The 14,632-nt window shown below is 32.9% G+C and overlaps 1 protein-coding gene across 6 annotated transcripts in view; it reads right to left on the reverse strand.

Moving 5' to 3' along the window:
• Positions 1-14,632, reverse strand: part of MPP5 (membrane palmitoylated protein 5) — a 74,567-nt gene that overhangs the window by 1,851 nt on the left and 58,084 nt on the right. For all 6 annotated transcript variants that reach the window (XM_011384112.2, XM_011384148.2, XM_011384166.2 and 3 more), the window contains 6 exons: positions 13,157-13,340; positions 11,293-11,364; positions 10,862-10,933; positions 8,390-8,557; positions 7,515-7,717; positions 5,894-6,004 (listed from right to left, as the gene is read on the reverse strand). In XM_011384112.2, coding sequence (XP_011382414.1) covers positions 5,894-6,004; positions 7,515-7,717; positions 8,390-8,557; positions 10,862-10,933; positions 11,293-11,364; positions 13,157-13,340 — 810 coding nt within the window. The remainder of the gene's footprint in view (positions 1-5,893; positions 6,005-7,514; positions 7,718-8,389; positions 8,558-10,861; positions 10,934-11,292; positions 11,365-13,156; positions 13,341-14,632) is intronic.

The following is a 14,632-nucleotide window of genomic DNA, read 5'->3' on the forward strand; positions in this document are numbered from 1 at the left end:
GGTATCTTTCTATGAAAACAATGCAAATCAACCCAAGATTTAAGAATTGAATACAGCTGACCCACGAACAATAGAGGTTTGAACTACATGGGTCCATTAATACAGATTTTTTCAATAAATACCTGTAACTGTTTTCTATCCAAGATTGGGAGTCTGTGCATATGGGGGGCTGACTGCATGCACTGATCTATGCAATTTTATACAGGGGGCTTGAGCACTGCAGAAGGGTTCTAGAACCAATCTCCATGGATACAGAGGGTAGTTAAGTTTTGGGGGAGTCTCAAAGTTATATGTGATTTTTAGCTGCATGGGGGTCAGTGCCTTTAAACTCCCGTTGTCCAAGGGGTGACTGTTTTTGTGTTTTTGGGAAATATTCAGCTTATACATTATATTGTTACTCTGTTTTCAATACACAAAGAAGGTCTTTAAGATGCAAAAAGTATCCTAAGAAGAGTTTGAGAAAGATATAGCTAGAGCAGGCTACTTTAAAATATAGGTAGGGCAAGGGAAACAACTGTTTCGCACAGACAAGCAGGTGGCAAGACTATGTACAAAACTTATCCAGAACCCTGATTATCAGATATGTGTGTTCAATAAAGTGAAACTGCCCCCAAATTATACGTCAATGAAGAGAACTAATTAAACTCAAGTCCAAATGTCTCATATATAAAAGTCATATATTAATACTATATTAGACCCACGATACAAAATATATCATTCAACTGGTTGAACTTCTGTAACAGATGGAAACATATTAAACAAATGGCAGCTGTGGCCTGTCCTCAGGCAGTTTCTTGTGTGTTCTCTAATTTTCATTCTGGAATGTTGTGCATCTGGCTATGTTACACAGAATCCTTTGTTCCCTAGCCAGGGGCTCTACTACACTACTAAAATTGAACACACTGACATTCTTGCTGAAACTTATGTCTACTCAAAGCTCAAGATTATTGAAAGAGCATTCCAGAACTCAAAATAGAATATAAACTTTGTAGTGCTAGAGTTGCAATGTAAATGTTAAGCCCCTCATCTTACATTCACATGAATAACCAATTCAACTAGCTTTTCTTTATCAGATTTAAGGCATTATTTCATCTTTTGCCAAAATGGCTATCAGTTATTTTGTTTTAATTTCCTCTCATTTTTCTAATTATAACTCATGACTAAGAAGAAACAAAATATTTTTGCTCAAAAATTTTGGATTGAAAAAAATTAGCCTATAGGGAAAATTGACCATATCAGTTTATACCATTCTTGAGCCCCCATTTTAACAGAACAGAGTCTCAGATTCAGAGTACAATCAGGTAACTGATTGTTTACATTCTCTGTCCTGTGAGGAACACCTAGCTAGCACAGTTTCACTGACTTAAAATTGAGGATTTGTTTTTACTCAACATTTTTATTGTGTAGATGATAAAGCACTACTGGAAATACTAAAAAAGATAACAATATAAGTGGAATTAAAAGGCAATCAGATACACCATCCTCTTCCCAACTGCAGAATATACGTCCTTACTGATGTGCATGAAATATGCACTAGAACAGATGCTGAGTCATAAAATAGGGTTCGACAAATTTTGAAAGACTGACATCTTACAGAGTATGTTCTCTGACCACAATGGGACTATAAATCAATAAAATCTTAAAAAAAAAAAAAAATCTCCAAATAGGTGGAAATGTCATACTTCTAAATAACCCACAGGTTAAAAAAGAAAATGACAGGGAACTAGAAAATATTTCTAACAAAATAATAATAAAAAATATAACCTCAAATTTAGTGGGATGCAACTGAGGAACTGCTGAGAGAGACATTTATAGCTTCCTATTAGAAAAGAAAGGTTTAAAAATCATCTAAGTTCTCCTCAGACAGTAGAGCAAGTAAACTAAAGCTGAAGCAATTATAAGGAAAGAATAAAAATAAGATAAGTCAATTAAATAGAAAACAGACCAAAAAAATACAATTAACAAAGACAAATGTCCCCTAAATTCTTTTTCTAAAGTGTTTTGATTACTCCTTTTAATTCATATAAAATTTAAAATCATCTTTTCAACTTGTACAGTAAAACCTGCTGGGATTTTTTTTGGGGGCGGGGGGTGGTCAAAGGAAAAAAGTTATTCATGCTTTCACAAAAAAAAAAAAAAAAGAGCTATAAAATGTAAAACGCCATAAAGTCAGGTGGAACTGCATAAGGAATTTTCACTTCTTTTTCAGAGGAGAAAGGAGTTATATGGAAACTTCTCATTCCCCTCGCCATTCCTCAAGGTCCAAAGTTGAAGGCACGTTATATTGTAGGGTCCATCATAACGTAAGAAAAACCACTTAATGCCACTTTTCTTCCAGCCTTAGCAGGACGGAAACACAAGTCCTAAGTGCTATATAAGACTCCATAAAAAAGAATGAAGTAATTTATAATATAGCAGCCTCTCATCCTAGGCAAGTGAATAGGGTTTCATCACTGGACTCAAAACTTTTGTTTCCTTTTACCAACTTTTCTCTAAACCCAAACATGAATTAATAGGATTTGCATCTATGTGCAATGTAGTCCTTCCTTAAGAGAACACAAAAATACATTTAAAAAAAAAATCACCTTTTTCCAATCCAAATCATAGATGGAGCTAAAATGTAGAGAAGATATATCTGCATTTCAAGATTGGGAAAAGTGGCCTAGGAAGCAGGACTACCCACTACAGGAGACGACACAGGAATACTTGTGAAATCCTGAGTTCAGAATTTTGTTTTCTTTTCGAGATGAATATAAAAGTGCCTAAAAAAGTATTGGAAAATGTTCTTTCTCACTCCAGCCATCAGAAGCTGTAGACCATGCGGGGGCCAGCCCACCCCCAGCCCAAAGGTCAGGCAAGCTGCAGAGCTCCTCACTCTGCCATCTTTGCTCTGGGATTTTTTTTTTTTTCTTTTAAATCGGTAACAGCTTTCTTGATAATATGTTCATTTACAAGTCACTCGTTTGAAATGTACAATTCAACAGTTTTTAGTAAAGTCACAGAGTTGGGCAATCAGCATCACAATCAGCTTTAGAACATTTGCATCATCCCTCACCCCAAACCTATACCCATTAACAGCTACTCCTCATTTTCTGCCAACCGCAGTCCTTTGCAACCACTAATCTACCACTAATCTACGATAGGTCTCTATAAAAATTTACCTATCCCGGACATTCCATATAGTGGAATCATAGAATATACAGTCCTTTGAGATGGCTTCTTTCACTCATAATGTTTTCAAGGTTCATCCATGTTGTGCCATGTATCAGTATTTCACTTCCTTTTATGACTGTTTTTCTTTTTAATGACTTTTTTTCAAGACATATACAATAGAGCTACAGTAATCAAGACAGTGTGATAATTAGCATAAGTACAGAATAGAGACCAGAAATAATCCACCCCATGTCCCCCACTGCATATTTGGTCAGGTCATTTTTTTATAAAGGTGACAATGGAAGAAAGGATAGTCTTTTTCAAGAAATGATTCTAGAGCAACTCGATATTCATGTATGATTAAAAAACAACACAAAACAAAAAAGCCCCTTTTAGAAAAAAACAGAATAAAACCTTTGTAACCCTAGAGTAAACAAATTCTTTTAGTAGACAAAAATCATTAAACACAAGAAAAATTCATTAAATATTCCTGATCTTCAAAAAACACTATTAAAAAAGCAGATACAAAGACTTTGAGAAAATATTTACATCTATTTTTTACAATTCGGTAAGAAAAAACCCAATTAAAAAAAATAAGATTTGAAACATTTTACCAAAAAACATGCCTAAATGATTACGATGCTATCATTAGTCATCAGGAAAATGCCAATGAAAACCATAACAACACCACTTCGCACCTATTAGAACTAAAAAATTGTTACAAACCAACAACAGCATAAGTTGGTAAAGATATGAAACAAATGGAACCAAAGTGGGAACAAAATAGCAAAGTGTTTTAAAAAGTTTGGCAGTTTTTATATAGTTAAACACACTTAGCATTTGATCTGGCAATTCAAGAGAAATGAAAACAAATGTCCACCCAAAGACTATGAACGTTTATGGCAGCTTTAGTCCCACTAGCTAAAAATTAGAAACAATTCAAATGGTTTTAACTGATGAATGGACAAAATTATGATAATATTAAGATCATGGTATATATCACTTAGCCATAAGACGGTATGAACTAATGTTAGATGCAACATAGATGAATCTCAAAACATTATGCTGATTAAAAGCCAGATGCAGACTTAAACATACTCTATGTTTCTACCTATTAACTTCCAGAACAGACAAATCTGTAGTGACAGAAGGCAGATTAGCAGTTGCCTGGGGAAGAATGAAGGGGTATTAACTTCAAAGGGGCATGAATTTTTTGGAGTGATAAAAATGTTCTAAATCTTGACTGGCATGTTAGTTATACAGGTATACATTTTGCCAAAACTCACTTATGCAACTGAAATGCACGCATTTTATTTATGTAAAGTAACCTCAATAAAGTTAGTATTTTTAAATTAGAAAATCCTAATTAGAAAATCGAGCATAGTATATACTGTAAAACATTTTGGTACTGATTAAGTTCCTACTTTAAAAAAGTATGCATATCTAGACCTCACTCAATTTCGGATGGCTAATTCTGAATAAAGTAATAATAAAGTAGGTAAAAAATTCCATGAGATCATTGCCAGAGACCATCAACCAAAAAAAAAGTTGCTTAACATGTTTTTGAATTGTAGATATGGCCCTTGGCATGATATTGAATCCTTGAAGAATAACCTAACTAAAAAAAGTATGCATATTAGAAAATAGAAAATTAGGCCGAACAAGTAGAATGGAGTCCCCTTTGGTCCTTAAGGTGCATCTGTCTCCTTGAACAGCCATGTTACTTGTTTACCAAATTTTTAAGCTAGTCTACTTAGCCTAAAAATTATGCTCAACATATAGGGTAAGAAAGCCTCTGGTATCTATAGCCTAAGATGTTGAAAAATACTACTTTCACATACATATAGACTGAATAAGAAATGTAAGTAGACCTAGAGTGAAGAAAGGTATCATGGGAGGAAGGAGAGTTGGTGGCTGTGGTGAACAGTCGAGAACCAAAGAAAAAGAGTACTGTTGTGTTTTTAATGACTTTTAAGAAGCTTTCAAGGGAGAGTGTTATTACTTGTTTTTATGCTTTTAAGAGTACAGCAAATGAGATGACATGAGTTATTCCTCTGTTAAACAGAAATATTTTAAAAATCAGCAAAAACCAAGGAAGAGTATTTGTTACTTTGACATAGCAACTCTTGTGAAAGCTTTTATTTCACCTGTTTAAATAAAAACTCAATGCTTTCTAACTAATGTATCAGTATATTATCATTTACTGGAAAACCATGTCCAGCATCTAAAACAATTTAAAATTTTTTTCCATTTCAGATCAGAGGAGAAGATCAAAGGGAGGAGACAAACAGAACATAAAATTTTAATGAGAAAAAAAGAGGAGAAAAACAAGAGTACTCAGTGTTTGCTACTGCATATGCGGAATATCTGCAGAGAAAAGTGGGTAATCCCTAAGAATCTGGTGAGACTTTGTGTGTGGGGTGTCCCATAATGCCCGTTGGAAATAACATATACTCATATGGAGAAGATTAAGGAAGTGTTAAGGAACACCAAAGCTTACCATACATTTGGGGTAACAACAGGGAATGTGTGAGGAACAACATGAGAAGCCACGTTCTTTGGAGAGCTGCCATAGTCTAACCAGAGGCAACACAGCAATTTTTGGGAGAGTGATATGGCAGAGAGAATAATCAGTTTGAAAGCTCAAGCTGATTGCAGCTTTTAAGTATTGTGACATATTAGGCCATGACTGTTTCATGTTTATTTTCAATGGACTAGTACAACGGTATAGTAACGTTACCTTTGGGTTCTTGCCCTCTTTGGCCAGTAATGCCCGAAGTCTTTCTTGTGAAGGAGGTGCAATGAAAATGATATATGGTTTCAAGTCTGAATTCCGGAGAGTCTTTAATGACTAAAAAGAAATTTTGAATCTTTAAAAAAATTTTCAACATTTAACTACTTTCCAACAATATACTTAAAATATAATAATGTCATCAAAAACAAAAAACAAAACAAAACGAAAAAACATTACCTGTATTTCCAAACATCTTTGTAACAAAAAATTCACAATATTTTAAGATCCTACCATTCATTCACTGTAAAAATATACTGTGTACCTATAAAATCACACACCAGACACACACATACACACATACAATACTGGCTTGCTCTTTTTATGTAATGAAATAAAAATGAATGACTCTGAAGGATTACAACTATGTGATGCTATAATACCATGCTAATAAAATCATATGCAAACTATTATTTTAAAAATACTAAAAATCCATTTTGGAGAAATTAGAAACGAGCAATCACCTTACCATGTACCAGGGTCTAAATGTAAGCAGAATCAAAGAGAAAAACTTCACAAAAGAAAAAAAGAAAAAAATCTGGAAAAGCAAAAAAATACAAAAGAAAAAAATCTGGAAAAGCAAATCCAAGAAAAAGCAGACTCTGTTTGAATTAGGAGATGGTGGTTTTCATCTTGCCTTTGCCATTGCATGACAGTGTTGTCCCTAAACTGAAGCACTCTATCAAAATGGGGATTACAGGGACATGCCCTTTTCTATCTAAAAACATTATTAAGACAATATTGCTTAACTTCTCTAAGTTCTTTGGTAAATCTGCTAGCCCAACAGTATAAAGAACCCTAAAGGAATTTAGTAAAAACATTTATGCTTATCTTAAATATTGTAATTGAAATAGTAGACTAAACTCTTTCGTCTGCTATAAAAAAAAATAAACAAAAGCAAAAAAATTGTAACTACAATTTTAAAAGAGGCATTTTAGGCTTAATTCTCTTTCATATACATCTCTTTAATGACCTTTGCAGTAGATTCCAGTACATTTAAGAAAATTTTATGTTGAAGCTATCTAGTTTACAAGTTTTCCACAACACAATCTTAAAAATCCTAAATTTCTAAATTTTACTTTTTAATGAAAATCTAAGAAGCAACTGTTACTGATTTTTCAAGTTTTTGCTTAGTCTGCAAAATAATAAAAACCAATGGAGGTTTCATTATTTAATACCACTATTCACTATGATACCTACTCATACTTGAACTATGGCATTTAAAACCATAAAAATGACCTCTATTCTAATTTTTCTCAGATCAGAATCAGAAAAGAGAAATTCTTTTATAACTTCTAAAATATTTTAAGCCCTATGAGTACTACAGTTACTGTATTTTCAGCTTCAGAAAATATGTACGTATATATATAAGATTATGTATGTATTTTACTCTCTGAGGAAACTGAAAGAGATTTAGCAACCTGTCTGATTTCACATGGGGAACCAGTGGGAAAAAACTGTATGAGAACTTAATTAGGTACTGTAGTTCTTATACCAGAATTTAGTTTCCACTAAAATACTCTGCAGAAGATGCCTTCAAATTCAACACCCTAAACCAAAACAGCTTTACCTGTGCACGAAGACTTAAAAGACATATTTTCCCAGAGTTGATCACTTGCCGTACAGAATCTACGCTGGTTCCATACAAATTTTTCTCAAATTCACCATGTTCAATGAACTTCCCGGCTGCTATGTCTGCCTCGAATGCTTGCCGTGAGACAAAGTGGTAATCTCTACCAGCTACTTCGTGGTCTCGCCTATTCCGAGTTGTATCTAGGCAATCAAAATTAGGTAAAAAGAATGGGCAGGGATCAGGGTAAGAAAGGGTATAATTCTGCTAGTCAGAAAAAATTTTATTTTATAACACAGATAATAAAATAATGAATTGGGGAAATTTAAGAGCCCACGTGTTTAACATTGACTGGTTTTATTTCTAGATAGACTGAGAAATGAACAAAAATGTTTTTAGTATTTAATAATAGTTGCATTTAATTATCTTAAGACATTTTATGTTTACACTTTAAATTGCTTCATCTCGCATTTAAAACACTACCACTCATCTTTTCTTGAAGTTTATTTCCATTAGATTAGGTACTCTATAATTTTTAAACAGAACTTCTGTGTTCAGAGATTATGTCTAAATTTCTATTTTCTGTGTTGGTTTAAAAAACCATAAGCTGATCCAAATTGACCAGGAAATTGTAAAACCCCAAAGGAAATTCATATAGAAAGTAATTAGTACCATATTCTCAGGAGAAACTGAAATTTCTCAAGAATGACTATCTTTAGTAAGAAATTCTCAAAAGAGGTGTGGTTAAAACAAAGTTCCTCTTTCCTGACAACATTTTTGTTTTTATGAAACAAATAAAAAATTTCCCCAGACAGTTAGGATCTAAGGTGATTAATCGAAAAGCACAGGAAAATGAAAAGCACATTCAAACTTACGAGGAACTGCAGATGCAAAGCGGTCTTTTTCTTTGTTCATGAGCCTCTGACGCAATTCGTTCTGGCCACAGTTCTGTGGACCAATCAGAATGATAGGTCTTTTCCTATTTGCTGGCTGATGATAAAGTGACATTTCCTCGTAAGTTAAGATTTCTTCATTGTCATAGTCTTTAGAAAAAAAGAAAAAGTTAAGTCCCTCAGACAAAATTATTGCTATGCAATAAACACATACTTGTAGATCACCTAAAAAATTTGAAAAGCACAATTTATTATTAAAAATGCTTAACTTCCTGGATCAACATGGTATTGAGTGTTTTCCTATGTCATATCCTTGCCAGGACATTATGAAGATAAATCAGGCAATATATTAATCCTTCTAAAAAAGTGTATTGCTTCTCTTGTTTCACACTGTTTAAATGTTTGATATAATGTAACTACACTGATTCTCATATAAAATAGCTAGTTTGTAGCCAATATTTTGACAGAGGGTTATGCACCAGAGGATAAACTAACGAGAATAATACCTATAATTTTTGTAAAATGGGGATACTAAAACTTAAAGAGGACTGGTTTAAGGATCAGACAAATGTACATGGCTGAGCACAATATACCTGATATAGACAAACATTCACAAATGCTATAACTAGTATTATCAGAGAAAGCTGGAATACTTTTCAGTGATCATATAGCTTGATGACAGGTCATATCTGTGCTATTCACACTTCTTGCATTTATGTTTACTTTATTCTGGAATACTAATACGAATACTAACCTGAGGTCATGATTCAAGAAGTATAAATTATGCTAGGTGGGTAACATTCCTAAAGCCCTTGATCCAGATGAAATCAGAGCTGTCAAGTGGTAAATAAACAAAGGCAGAGAACTAGCAGCCCTGCCATCTTCTCACTCATACTATTTCATCTGATTGGGAAAGAGCATCAGATGTGTAGTCAGACTCTCTCAGCTTTAAGTTCCATGGGAGCAGGGAACCATCTTAGTATTGCCAGTGCTTAGCACAGAGTAGATTAGAAACTCAAACTGTATCTGTTTAAATTTCAGCTCAACCACATATTAGCTGTAAGAACTTAAGCAGGTCACTCTAATATCTGAACCAGAATTTATTAATCTGTGGTTGCAAGAAATTTATTGTGAGAACTAAATGGATGTAGGTATCTAAGGCATATAGTTACTGCCCCTAAAATAGAAGTTACTGAGTTATTATTAATAAAAATATTAATTATGATGACACCATTATGAACAGAAATGTAATTCCTTCCCTTCTCCGAATGCTTTTCCCTCTGAAAAATCTGAGTTCCTTCTTCTAACATGTACAAACTGTGGCAGCATTATGATTTACAGACTTAGTTTATATATATGTAAACTTCAGATTTTCAAGTTTTCTCTAGTATAATTGCTATCAGAGCTGAATCAGCTAATTTTAGCGTGTTTCAAAAGATGAAGAAAAAGAGATATTGATTACTTACCCGAGTATAGAGGAAAGCATTAAAAATTCAATAAATCTTCTTAGTTATATAGTATATCAATTACCATTAAGGATGTTTACTTTGGAAAAAAAGTTTTATTAACGGAGATGGAATCTCAGATTTAATTTTACATAACGTTGTATTTTCATCAGTTTAATTTATGCTGCTTAAAAAAATTCAAGGTGTTAAGAGAATAAGCCTTATAATAAGAGGTTAAGGATTGCCTTTATTATTTGGTTTGTTTCTAACATGAACAAAAGCAGGAGTAGCAAATTCTAATGCCTATAAGGACCAACCAAGAAGGCACTAAAAGCAATAAATCAGGTTGGGCTTATAAAAAATTAGATGTGGTGGAGACTGTGGAACTAAGAAAGTAGGTGCCCGAAATAAAGGCAACAGCCATCACTCAGGTCCAGCAGACTGTTGCCTCTTGGGATATGAGCCAAGTGTTATTAGAACTTATGATTTTAAGAGAAGCTACAACTTACACAATTTGAATCTTAGCAATAAATTAAAACAAAACAAAAAACTCTTCTTGTACCTGAATCAACCAGCAGCTAGTAGGCTATGTGGAATGGGCTGCCTCAGTGACAGGAGTTATTGTAGACAAATTATTCATTATTTACTTAAAATACAGCTACATTGTTAGAACTTATTAGAAGTATGTATTAATTTCACAAAGAGTTTATACAGAAAAGAATTAGAGAAATTTCTATTCAATTTCCTCAAAATTAGAGGAATATTAACACTATATATAGATACTTTTAGTTTTTATATTAAATTTTCTCAGAATTCAAAGCACTGCATTACTCATAGGATTCCAAAAGAAAATAATTTCTGCTACATGCTTTTCTTAAGAACATTTGTCACATTAAGAGGCAAAACCAGAACCAAAACTCCCTGAAAATATCAGTTTAATTTCTTTCAAGTGTTAGATAGTGGACCTGTTTTAGTTATAAATCCAGCTATCTCTGAGAGTAGAACTTACCATCATTTTTATTGGCATTATATAAAACCTTTTTTCTCTTCTTTTTATTCTTCTTTGCACACCACAGTTTTCCTGTTGAATAATCATAAACATAACTATAAATTTGGTATTTGTTTCCTTGAACAAAGCTACGTTTTTCAACTGAAGAACTCAAATAGCTTTTAATTTAAATTTATAAACATTTATTATATTGTTCATAGAAAATTTTTTTTCAGGGAAGTATTTATAATTTTCCATTAATCTTGCATTATAGACAATCTTTAATACCTAAATCTTGTCTTTTCTTTACAGCTCTAAGATAATATTTTGCCTCCCACATCACCCTTGCCATGAATACATCTTTTTTTGACAGTTCTAATACATAAATATAAACATGATTCCAAATGGAGAACTAAGAAACCTCTCATTAATGTCAAATAAAAGTGTCCAACCTGATTTTTCTGGCTCCTTATCTTCTTCTATGGTTTGTTTCATGGCTTCCCTTTGCTGCTGAAAGCTTTTCCCTTAACAGCAGAAAGGAAAAAGAGTAAAATATTTAAGACAAAAGAAAAGCAGTATTTGTTTTTAAATCAAGGGAAAACACCCAAAGTAACTCTTCATTCATATTTTGTTCTAATTCTTTCTGCCACCTATGAGTGTGTCAGCTATGAGTATAAGCCTCCAAATGTTTAAAGTATTAAGTTTCAATCTCATTCTCAACCAATCCTAGGACATTACTAGAATATACCACCTGTTAGGAAAGATTAATAAACCAGTGTTAGAAAATTTAATAGTTCAATTTTTACAAATCTTTTATTGAACATTTACAATGTGGAAAGTACTATGCTGGATCTTACAATAGTTCTGATCATTTAGAATTATCTGAAATCAAGCAAATTCATTCCAGGAGTTAAGTTTCCAAAATAATACATGAACATGCATCGTTTTTGATTCCAAGACACCACTCAACATATTCCCTTGCATTTATTATTCCCAACCCCTCCATGTATGTACATGTTTTAATGATTTTTTATTTCCACTTTTAAGCTACCAATGATACAAATATATGAAAAACATTATGTTTTTCCTCTCAGGATTAAGCTTTCAATGTCTGTGACCCTCATCTTCTTTTCAGACATCTACTTAAAATCAAATGTATTTTTTCTGAAGGATACAGTGGTTTTACTCAGAAAATTCTGGATTAGAGTTCTACTTTATATTTAAGTCTTATATCTAATTCTTTCCATTTCAAGCCAGGAATTCTTAAAAATCAATAAGTAATTTCCATCTATACTGCGATAATCTGTAGAACATACTGTATTTCATAAGAGCTTACAAGTAAAAACATTAATATTGAGTTTGACACACATAAGAAGCATTAAAGGAAACTACCAGGTTATCTCTAGAAGCTATACAGATTGCATTCCTAATGAAACAACTATGACCAGAGGGAAAATTTTAAGAGCATTAAAATTAAAAAATAAGTATTTGTCTTTAATGGATTTTTAAAAAATAACAAAATAATTTTAATCATTTACATATTAAAATGTTTAAAAACATTACAGTGTTACACTTCTATGACACATTTTTATATGTAGACTGTTCCTGAAACAGAAGTGGACATTAATACAAGATGACCTCTCAAAAATCCTTTGAACAGAAAACCATTAACACAAACTAAGGTGGGTCCATTTATTTGTCCTATAAAAAGACTTGCAAATAGTATCTTTCAAATCTCCTTGACTCATCTATATACTTTCAGAAACTCAACATAATAAGTCAATAAACACCAGTTCTAAATATGGGCTAAGGCTGGCATGGTAAGAAGATATCAAATTGATTTTTGGCAGAAGCACTGGAGTAGAGAACCATGATGGCTGCTTATAATACCCTAGGATTCTAGAGGAATGTCCTGTAACTGTTACTGTGAAGAACCAAGGGTGTAGCATCACTCTCTAAACTTACTATAAGCAGCTCATTTCTCCTTCCTTGAAATATGACTAAGTATAAACAATATTTGTTTCTAGCTTTTGGGTTTAAAAGCAGATACTTGTGGCTGTGACCTTATTATACACATAAATAAAAAACAAACATAAATATTATATTATCATATCATAATTTCACTCTAAAGCCCAACAAATTGGTCACTATTATATTCAAGATACTTAGGCTACAGATATAACATAAAAACCCAATTGCATGAAAAAGTAATTACATCATCTTTTTAAAAAGGCATGAAAAAGTGAGTTTTTCTCTGTGAAGGCTTATGTTATAAATATTCTTTTAACTATGTACTTTCTGCTATCTTGTCCTTACCTGGAACAAGCCCAGCCAGAGGCTGATTATCTTCGTCCCCTTCCCTATAGGCTTGCCACCAATTTGGATCTTCTTGACTGATCACATGAAGTATATCTCCCTTTTGAAAAGACAGACCTAACTCACGACATGGAACGTAAGGGTCATCTGAGGGGTCATAGTCGAAATGAGCTTTTACGTGGATCTAAAAGATAAAAAGGGTAAAATAAAAACAACAATAATAATGAAATGGCAACACAAAATACTTAGCATAAATATAATTAAAATGTTATAATTTTTCATTAGTACAAAGAAGGAGGTTTAGTTAGGTAAACAGTATTTGGGGAACTGTATTTTCTCAGGCTTATGTTTCCTTTAATTAAGTTCAGCTCTGTTGATTGCAAACATGTACAAGAGTATGCAAAACACTGTACTCGTTAGCTGCTAACAAACTGAAGTGCTAAGGTGCCTCAAAGGCTTAAGAGAAGCAGAAAGAATGTAATAAAACCCCCCACCTCCTCTCCCAATTCCTGATCTGTGTAAATAATAATTCTGCAACAAGGTATGCTATTTCTAAACTATGACTACCACCAAAGGCAGACTTTAACCTGGCATCTGTCATCTAAGCTGGTGAGTGTCAGTTTCCCTGTGCCTCCATCCCTTCTTGACCACACTGTCAGAGTGAATGTGCCTTAATCTCTTTCAGTGTTTCTTCTAAAGGAATGTGTTTAGGTTCATAAACAATCACACCTCAGTTTAGGTTTATAAACAACCACACCCCAAACTGCTAAAATTTTCTAGATCAAGGTTAAAATCTATACACAGGCTTTGAAATACTACTAGTGGTACAAGTTAAAATTTTTTACTAACAATGTTTGCATATCAGAAAACTGTTATGCTTTTAGCATTAAAGGTCAGAATTCACATAAACCTTATTGAAAGCCAAGTCATTTCCTATGCGATTTCCTCCAATATACCTCTCTAAGATATAACAAAGTATTCTTTCTTCTAAGGAGGAATGATGGAAGAAATATTCTCTTTAATGTCTCCATTTGTAATTTTTACCCAACTTGGGCAAATGGCATTTCCAAAATCTGTAAAAAGTCAACTTTCATCTAACGAATCCAAATCTCCATGCAATGAATGTTTCTGCCCCATGTAGGTTAAATTTTAGGTTTCGGCTCAATGAGCAATTGATTGACAGCATTAAGAATTTTATAATTCTAAGCCCTTTTCTATTCAAGTATTATTTGGCTTTCCTTAAGTCTTTTACCTTCACCATAATTGAGGCCATCTATTATAAATCAGTCTGCCTCAAAAATTGTTTTATAAGACAGTACCTTTTTTCAGCTCCTGAAACACTTAAAAAATAGTGTAATCAATGATGGACTATATGATATTTGATAAAATACTTTCTAAGTGATAAAGATATACACATAATAGAGGGAGATATATAGATCTCTCTCCATTATAAGGCATAATAACCAAGAATTTTCA

Source organism: Pteropus vampyrus, unplaced genomic scaffold (genome assembly GCF_000151845.1).
Source record: "Pteropus vampyrus isolate Shadow unplaced genomic scaffold, Pvam_2.0 Scaffold15, whole genome shotgun sequence".
In the NCBI taxonomy this organism is placed as follows: Eukaryota; Metazoa; Chordata; class Mammalia; order Chiroptera; family Pteropodidae; genus Pteropus; species Pteropus vampyrus.